Genomic DNA, 10,000 nt, shown 5'->3' on the forward strand with positions numbered 1-10,000 from the left:
AATGTTACACACATACTGTTTGCTATGGATTGCAAAAACTTTGAAGCTCAATATCTCAAAATCATTCAGAACGCAGACAGAACCCTATAATTCCAAAGTGACAAAATGTTAAAGACAGGGTTCAAATTCTCAGATTTTTCCCTGATTTTCACTGAACAAATTTCCATAACTTATAATGAACTGAAGGCAATAAATTGTCGATAATCAACTGCAATTCATACACAACCTTAAGGAATAAATTGGCACTAAAATAGCCTGACCATAACAATAGGCAAAGTACATGAAGTCGAATACTTAAAGGGGTGGTCCAGATTATATTTTTAAGGCTTGGTTGTGAATATAAGATGCAAAGCAATGTGTGTGCTCATGCTTCATGCTTTGTTTTTTTTCATGTATTTTATTTTGATTATATACAGCTACTCAGCTAACATGAAAAATACGGTCATATTTCCTAGTTCCTCTGAAAGGCCTGCCCCTCATGAGGTTCTGATTGGTCTGCTAACATAATGTGCTGTGATTCGTGGATTGGCTCCGTCACTCCCCTACAAGCAATTTGTTAGAAAGCACAGAAAGCAGCCACATAGAGAGACACTGCATGCGCTGCTGAAGATTGTGGCTGTTTACAGCGGTTTGACTGATAAATATGAATTTGTAGCTAAATTGTTAGCGGTGCCAAACAGCATTTCCCGTTGTTTACATCCTTGTTTACGTCCTCACTAAAACTCGAACCATGCCTGTAGTTGATCAATCTTAACAAATAAAAATACTTACAACTTGGAGGACTTTTAACTGAATCCAGCACTGAACTGGGAGAGATTCTGGAAGCTGTACTTTGTCTAATGCTAGCACTATATCTTTTTTATATAATTCTCTGGAACATAATTAAAATTAAACCGTAAGAACTTCTCTCTTTGTGTCATGTCCGTTGGAAGCCCACATACAGAAACAGAAGAAGCTCTGTAAAAATAGCAATGTTTGGACGGCATTTTAGCTTTCATTGCTATAACATAATAGCGCCGCTGGCCACGCCCTTCGCTGCAGAGGGTGTGTGCGCTAGGTGAATGCACGTAACCGGAAGCCCTTGTGGTCTCACTAGCCTGGATGTATTTTTTGAAGTCCCCAAATTTGTTAGCTGTAGGCTTTTCTAAGCTAACTCTGTAAAAGCCTATGTCTCCCTTTGCATTGAACTTTGAGCGTATTACATTCAGAGATGTTGTTTATGTTCATGCAGCTACATTACACATAAACTAAAGTTTAAAATATGATATCCCAGTGGACCACCCCTTTAAAAAACAGAATAGATAAGTTGGACAGCAAAATTTTAAATAACAAATAAAAATCGCTGATATTCCATGACTTGGAGAAAAAAAAAACACAGATCTTCAATGTCTGGAATAGATGATTTAAAATTAAAGGATATTAAAGAAATCCCATGGCCTGTTTGAACACTGAAAATAAAACTGAAAATGAGAGGAAATCCTAGAATAGCAATATGAATAAAAACAAGAACACAGAAAAGGCTATATTTTACTGTGGTTTAAAATCTGATGAACACATCTTACCCATGACAATCGCAACAGTTTTGCAATTACAATACAATCAAAAGAATGAAATCATTCATTGCCTGTGATGATGCTCTCTTGGTCACTTGCTCCAGGTCAGCCTGCATCTTGCTCTGCTGTTCCTTATACTCCATCAGCTGCTTCTGCAATTCCTCTATTAATGGCACAAGATAATTATGACAAAATGCAAATTAGGAAGGTGCAGTACCTGCATGCTCAAGTACTTGGAAGAGACAGCATCGATTCAGCATCAAATCAGTGATTTTACACACAGACCCAAAAAAAGGCCCATCACTTCCAGCAATACAATTTCCAATATGAAATATTAGATTTTGTTAATATTTCTTCTAAAGAAAGAAACATGCTGTGAAAAGTGACAAAAGAATAATAAACTAAAAATCACTTGGATCAGAATTTTTCCGGATATTTTAAAAGGCGTGCGATGACACAATGACTGAGTGAAATCATAGGATATTTTGAGCTTTGAGCTTTTTTATGGATGAGCTAAAATATTCATTCATTCATTTTTTTTTCTTTTCGGCTTAGTCCCTTTATTAATCTGAGGTCGTCACAGCGGAATGAACCGCCAACTTATCCAGCATATGTTTTACACAGCGGATGCCCTTCCAGCTGCAACCCATCACTGGGAAATGAGCTAAAATGTTCAAAGCTTATCATCATTGAAGTACAAAGCAGAGTAAAGCTGAAGGCTGTTCGAGCTAAATTAAAGCGTTAACGCAAATGCTGATAAAAGACGAGCATGATGTGACATGACAGCAGCAGAGCTTGTTTTTTGTCATGAGTTCCTTTGATATCTATTTAGATTCTTGTTCTTAGCAAGTGCCTTTTTTATCTTTGAATCTTAATTTTTATGATCATCCATAATTTAGTCCCAGAAGATGTAAAATGTAATTTGTTAAATTGCAGACAGTTTTTAAACAGCTGTTCACATTTTCAAAAAACGCTGTTCACTCTGCAATGCATACATAAAAGAACTGCAAATCTAGCAACATTTTAGTAACTGACATACCAATGTTAGGGATTTATACTTAATAATAATTGTTATATTGTTTCATAGGCAGGGTGTCTGTGAATCATAGCATAAAAATAAGGCCTTAAAGGGCACCTATTTTACTTTAAGACTTAAGATAAGTCTTATGTGTCTCCAGAATGTGTCTGTAAAGTTTTAGCTCAAAACATCCATAAGATTATTTATTATACCTTTCAGAATGTTTGAATTTTCTGCTTTGAACACTACCTAACTGTTTTTGTGGCCTATGCCTTTAATGCTGGTTCTCCCTGCCCACCATTCCCACGTGTCAATCAGTTCGGAAACCTCAAAATGGGAGGGATTTGGATCTTATTTTAACAACAGGAAAGTAAAAAAAAAAAGAGACTTAATGTCTTTATATCAGCTTAACCTATTAACTACCCTACCAAGAAAAAATGGTGCTGTGATGTTTATGTTTGGTAGTATGTCTGTTGTATCTTTGTTTTTTGTTTGGTTATTGTATTAAGTTGTTATGGTGTTATGCAGTATTTTTAACTCCAAAATGAGACCACCTAACAGCAAATTATCACTTCAAGGATGAACTATCCATAAATACTTCTATAAAGTAAACTGAACTGAAAATCAAGAGCTGGGGACTAATGTTTAAGGTAACAAGAAATTACCTTACTATATGTGAATGGCATGATATTTTACCAAAAAACTCTTTACATACATCAAGACAGCAATAATACTCAAAGCCCTGGAGAAACTACAAAGGATTTGGCCCAAGTGCCATTGCAAATATGATTTTAGAGTATTGCATTATAAATTGTGGAACGAGTGCACAAGCCAAATACCAAAATGTAAAAAATAAAATAAAATATTTTGTGTACTTTTTGTATCATGATCCTATTGACAAATATTTCCATTAGACCAATTTTTTTTTTGTTGGTCTATAATACACTCCATACAAAATACTTAAACTATATATAAAATGAACTGGCGCCACTTTTAAATACCATTTTTTGCCTTCATATCTTCGTACAGCTCCAGTTTGCTGAGCATTTCCTCTCTCTCCTCTTGCAAATCAGTTATGCGACTGTGTAGGGATGTGACATCAGGGGACATACTGACACATATGCCAGACTGAAGTAAAAAACAAACAAACAAACAAACAAACAAACAAACAGGAGTTAATTAATTTGGATGTTTAATGTATGCATATCTCAAAAAATAAAACCGTTACCACTATACAGTACCTGAACTTTTTTAAGCTCCTCCTCGAGCTGCCTGATCCGAGACTTGGACCAAGCTTTCATCTTTAGGAACTTTGTTTCTGCTTTATTGGCTTCGGCTTCTTTCAATTTCACTTGGGCTGATTTAGACCGAAGAAAATAAATACAAATCTTTAAACAAAGTCACTTAGAAGAAAAAACATGATGTGAATGAGTGTATATTAATATACAAAAACCATCAAAACTCTAAGACATATTAATCCCAGTTTTGAGTTTAATGCCATATCAGCTTTCCTGGCTTTTTAATGGCAACAACAGATCAAAGATTTATAACAATAAAAATATATCAACAAATAAAAATAATACACACAAAATAAGATAAAATTCTAAAACTCTTTTTTTAAGACTTCTAAAAAACATCTACCATATTTGCATAACTCTCTCCAGATAAAAATCGTTGTTTGATAACATAAATAATAGGGCTGTGCAAAACATATATGTTTCACAGTTAGTTTGCATTAGCAATATTGACATTTAGGAGCATCAATAATCATAATATTATCTCAAGCAAGCATTCAGTTTAATTTGGAATTTGACTGAACCACTAATGACTGAATGTCCACACTGTGCATCAAAACTGTTCTGATCCGATTTGCATATTCAGTCTTTAATTTTATGGAATATCTGCATTAGTTTTTATGCCAATGATGCTGTGTTGGTAGGCCTGCAATAACAGCCTGCAACAACAGCTGCAACAATAATACCATATCAAACATGCACAACTGCACCAACAATTTGCATTAACACTCTCAACAAGGCACTGCTGCTTTCAGTGACCCACTAACAACAAGTTTATTTGCAATACCACATCACTAGGTGAGAAGACTGGCATTTACCCTTATAACAAGTTTATTTAAGAAATAAAGGTTAAACTGCAGATGTGCTTCTCTAAGCATGTGACATAATGGAGTATACCTTGCAGCTCTGTGACTCTCTGAGTAGTGATAGAGGTGGATAAGCTTGCGTGTGCTTCTGCAGGCAGTGATATGGATCGCTGAAGGGTCTCCAGCTGTCGGCGCAAGGCCTGCTCTCTCTCCGCCATCTCAGCCTCATGTTTATCAGCAGCCCTGCGGAGCTCAGCCTCATGTTTCTCCATCAGATCTTTGAGCCGAGCTCGAGCAATGTGCCGTTCCGCATCTAACTTTGACTCTGAGTTTTCTCTCTCACTCCGCAAGCGCTGCATTTGTTCTGTCAGCTCCTACCAAACAACCACACACACATACAATTTGACAAATGAAATCTGAGAATGGTTTAGAAGACTGACTATATAATTTGCTTGTGTGGACTAAAAATCACTATCTTTTTGACTAATTTATTTATTGCCACATCAGGACTTATGGCTATTTCATGGCAAGATCAATATACATAAAAACATTACATTATACAAACAACTTCATATTTCAATACGACAAGATAAACAAATATAGAAATAGAAATAGATAAATCCAATTCACAAAAACTGTATATTAAAAGTTAAATATGATTTTTTCAATTCAATGTTTGATAAGTAACTTAAATTTCATCCAGGTGATACCTTTTTAAAACATCCAAAGAGCTTTCATTATAAAAATCTTGTCTAATGACACTGACTTAATAAATATGCTATGAAATTAAAACGAAGTTTCTTTAGATGTTAGCATCAGTCTGCTTTAAGGATATCTATAAGCTAGTGTGATCCAAAACAGTGACAAAATTTGCATTTAAAAGATATAAACATGCAAAGCTTGGGTTTGTCATTCCGCCTAAATGGGTTGACAATTTTTTTTTTTGATTACTTCAGTTAAGTGCTCTATAGTATTTGACATTCCTGGCCCCCCATCAAGGTGCTTCTCATTTGATGTGCTTGAGTTCAATCACTTCCACTGGCAGAGCTGTGATAAAACTAAATACTATTGGCTGTTTTTTAAAGGGGAGGGGTTACTATATGTCCTGCCCTGACTTCATATCTAAGCTGAGATTGCATCAAATTTCTAATTTTAAAAATGCACATTTCACAGCACTTTGTGGGAGTCATCTCATGTTGGCGCAGCCATCATAGACACCCCTTCAAATATAAATAGAGTTTCATGAATAAATACTCTTATAAACAAATCACAACAGAAAATCATTACTAAAAAGTACAACATTACAAGGACAGATTTTTAAAATGGCTTCTAAAGCAAAACAAAAAAATATTACATTTAATTAGTTTAATATTTAAAATGTATATCATTTTATAAAATTCAATCCAATATAAATATATATAATATAAATAAATAGATCTTTACAATCAATTGTATAATTCTGACTTATTAGCATATCACTCTTTTGAATACCATAATTGTTCAAATTGCTTTAGCTGTGTTTGTCTATGTTATTTTGTACTGTACTGCCATTATCTATGTCACATACTTACAATACCACACAAGCATTTAATGTTTTATACAGTTGAAGTCAGAAATAGTAGCCCCGCTGTTTATTTTCCCCCAATTTCTGTTTAACGGAGAGAAGATTTTTTTCAACAAATTTCTAAACATAATAGTTTTAATAACTCATTTCTAATATCTGATTTATTTTATCTTTGCCATGAAGACAGTGCATAATATTTCACTAGATATTTTTCAAGACACTATTGCTTAAAGTGACATTAAAGTGACATTTAAAGGCTTAACCAGGTTAATTAGGTTAACTAGGCAGGTTAGGTTAATTAGGCAAGCTATTGTATGACCATGGTTTGTTCTGTAGACTATTAAAAAATGATATAGTTTAAAGGGGCTAATAATTTTAACTTTTTAAAAATTTTTAACTGCTTTTATACAAGCTGAAATAAAACAAATAAGACTTTCTCCAGTAGAAAAAATATTATCTGACATACTGTGAAAATTTCCTTGCTCTGTTAAACATCACTTGGGAAATATTTAAAAAAAAAAAGGGGGGGGGCTAATAATTCTGACTTCAACTGTATCTCTCTGCCAGGGACAGGACGGACTCAAGATCACTTTAAAAAAAAACCAAAAAAAAAAACAGAGAAATCCAGCATTAAAGAAAAAGTTCACCCAAAAATTCTGAAAATCATTTACCCTTTTTTTGCTATCTTTAGCTTTAAATTGTTATTCAAACTTTGAGTCTCTTTCTTCAGTTGAACACTAAAGATGATATAAAAAATTATGGTAGCTGGCACTTTCCTACTATGGAAGTTGTTGGTTGCCAGTAATCAGCATTCTTCATAATATCAAAATATTGTGCTCAACAGAAGACAAAGAAATTATGAGGTAATTTTCATTTTTAGGTGAACAAAAGGTTTAAGCTAAAACTACAACAAAAAATATCCTTATTAGCCTTATTATTTAGTTAACATTGTACCAAATATACATCTTTCTAGTTATGAAGACCTCAAGATTTGTTTTAACATAAGGCTGAAATCAAAGTTTAAGATCTACTAATCTAGTAAAATCAGTTTTTTTGACATTGACATGACAAGCCTGAACACGAATGAACTACATGGAATGAATCATCAGAGCTACTGAACAGCCAATTGCCTTCTACTACTCCTATTTAAACATATTAATTATAGCAGGTTGAACCAGACTGTCCATTGTAAACCGTGATGAGTGATACAAAGAGCAGCTCACATAGAGGCCAGTCTCAAACCATGCAACATTTCTAAAGCAAATTCACAACCAACTAGAATATGATTGAATTATATGATTTTTTTTTTTGCAAAACTCCTGATCACACAAGAAAATCTCTTGAAATCAGAATGAAAAGGTAAATGTGAAATGTTTATATACATCCATTCCTATGCAGAAAAGGGAAGTGTGCTCTCAACTTTTGTATATGAATCTATTATTATTGTCTTATTTACAAAATACATTTGTGCAGACAGAATATTTGTTTATATAGAGTTAAAGTCAGAATTATTAGCCCCCCTTTGATTTTTTTTTATTTGATTTTTTTATATTTCACAAATGATGTTTATCAGAGCAAGGACATTTTCACAGTATGTCTGATAATATTTTTTCCTCTAGAAAAAGTCTTATTTGTTTTATTTCGGCTAGAATAAAAGCTGCTTTTAATTTTTTTTGAAGACCATTTTTAAGGTCAAATTTATTAGCCCCTTTAAGCTATATTTGTTTTCGATAGTCTACCCAACAAACCATCGCTATACATGCTTATGCTCATGCAAATTGAAAAGCGATGGGTGGCAGTTTGAGACCCCTGCATTAAGCTGTATAGAAGTGTCTTGAAAAATATCTAGTAAAATATTATTTACTGTCATCATGGCAAACATAAAATAAATCAGTTATTAGAAATTAGTTATTAAAACTATTATGTTAGAAAAAAATCTTTCGTTCGTTAAACAGAAATTGGGAAAAAAAATAATCAGGGGGGCTAACAATTCTGATTTCAACTGTATGTATGTATGTATGTATGTATGTATGTATGTATGTATGTATGCATGTGTGTATATATATATATATATATATATATATATATATATATATATATATATATATATATATATATATATATATATATATATATATATATATATATATATATTATACTATATATAGTTGAAGTCAGAATTATTAGCCCCCTGTTTATTTTTTTTTTCCAGAAGATTTTTTTCAACACATTTCGAAACATAATAGTTTTAATAACTAATTTCTAATAACTGGTTTATTTTATCTTTTCCATGATGACAGTAAATATTTTACTAGATATTTTTCAAGACAAGGCTTAACTAGGTAATTAGGTTAACTAAGTAGGTTAGGGTAATTAGGCGAGTTATTGGATAATGATGGTTTGTTCTGTAGACTATCGAAAAAATATATAGCTTAAAGGGGCTAATAATTTTGACCTTAAAATGTTTTTTTAATTAAAAAAATTCTAGCCAAAATAAAACAAATAAGACTTTCTCCAGAAGAAAAAGTATTATCGGACATAGTGTGAAAATATCCTGAATCATAACTTGCGAAATATAAAAAAAAATATTCAAAGTGGAGCTTCAAGTGACATTTAAAAGGCTTAACTCTGTTAATTAGGTTAACTAGGAAGGTTAGGGTAATTAGGCAAGTTATTGTATAATGATGGTTATTCTGTAGACTATTAAAAAATATATAGCTTTTTAAAAAATGAAAAACTGATTTTATTCTAGACAAAAGAAAACAAATAAGACTCTCTGGAGGAAAAAATATCAGATCAGACATCCTGTGAAAATTTCCTTGCTCTGTTAAACATCATATGGTAAATATAAAAAAAAAAAATTAAAAGGGGGGCTAATAATTCTGACTTCAACTTTCTGTTTCACCAGAAAAAAAAGCCATAAATAGAAAGCAAGAAAACTGTGTTTTTTGGGGGTGGTGGGGGTAAACTATTAATTTAACTGAATGTCATTAACAAAATGTCCTAGTGTAAGTAGGCTAATATTTATATTACTTAATTGTGTACATTGAGAAGATATAATTTCAAAAGCAGCGACACATTATGCATCACTTTATCCCTGAACAAAGTACAACAAGCAATATTTGACAGTAGCTATATAAGTTAAACAATAAAAGCACTAGAATGCGGAAATCATTATGTTCTGTGATATATTCTGCTCTACACTTACATAGAATTGCACTCTAACATATTCATCTCATATTTTAAAGCACTTGCTTGCAAACTAGTAAAAACTTTGTAAAAGTGACTGTTTCTACAAGATGAATACAGTAATCTTTAACTTTATACTTGTGGACAACATGAAGAAATGGGAGTTAAAATTCAATATGAAGACAGATAAACACTCACAACCCTAGAGAAGATTTTGTACAGAAGCACAGCATGACCTGCAATGTTTAATTTAGAAACAAACATGCAGTTTTGATTAAAAAAAAAATAATTCCAATTCCTCATGGATTGTAATCAAGTCACTGTATGCTTGAATGGCATCAGATTTAGAAAAAACAAAATGTCCCACTTATAGCACTGACACACAGAAAATATTCCTTCAGAAACATAAATTACCTTGACTTGTTCATCTTTACTGCTGAGTACTGCATCTTTCTCCCTGATCAACTCTTTTAAATGAGACACAAGTTCCTCCATCTGTGCCAGCTGCTCTGTGACCTCAGAAAATCTTATATCAGAGCCCATCTCCGCTAGCGGGGAGCCAGGAGCCTAAGCAA

The 10,000-nt window shown here is 32.7% G+C and overlaps 1 protein-coding gene across 1 annotated transcript in view; it reads right to left on the bottom strand.

Moving 5' to 3' along the window:
* si:ch211-220f16.2 (golgin subfamily A member 4) overlaps positions 1 to 10,000 on the bottom strand; it is a 51,309-nt gene that overhangs the window by 39,671 nt on the left and 1,638 nt on the right. The window contains exons 3-7 of the mRNA XM_056477888.1: positions 9,840 to 9,992; positions 4,764 to 5,046; positions 3,813 to 3,928; positions 3,573 to 3,699; positions 1,625 to 1,716 (exon numbers count right to left, since the gene is read on the bottom strand). Coding sequence (XP_056333863.1) covers positions 1,625 to 1,716; positions 3,573 to 3,699; positions 3,813 to 3,928; positions 4,764 to 5,046; positions 9,840 to 9,992 — 771 coding nt within the window. The remainder of the gene's footprint in view (positions 1 to 1,624; positions 1,717 to 3,572; positions 3,700 to 3,812; positions 3,929 to 4,763; positions 5,047 to 9,839; positions 9,993 to 10,000) is intronic.

Source organism: Danio aesculapii, chromosome 18 (genome assembly GCF_903798145.1).
Source record: "Danio aesculapii chromosome 18, fDanAes4.1, whole genome shotgun sequence".
Taxonomy (NCBI): domain Eukaryota; kingdom Metazoa; phylum Chordata; class Actinopteri; order Cypriniformes; family Danionidae; genus Danio; species Danio aesculapii.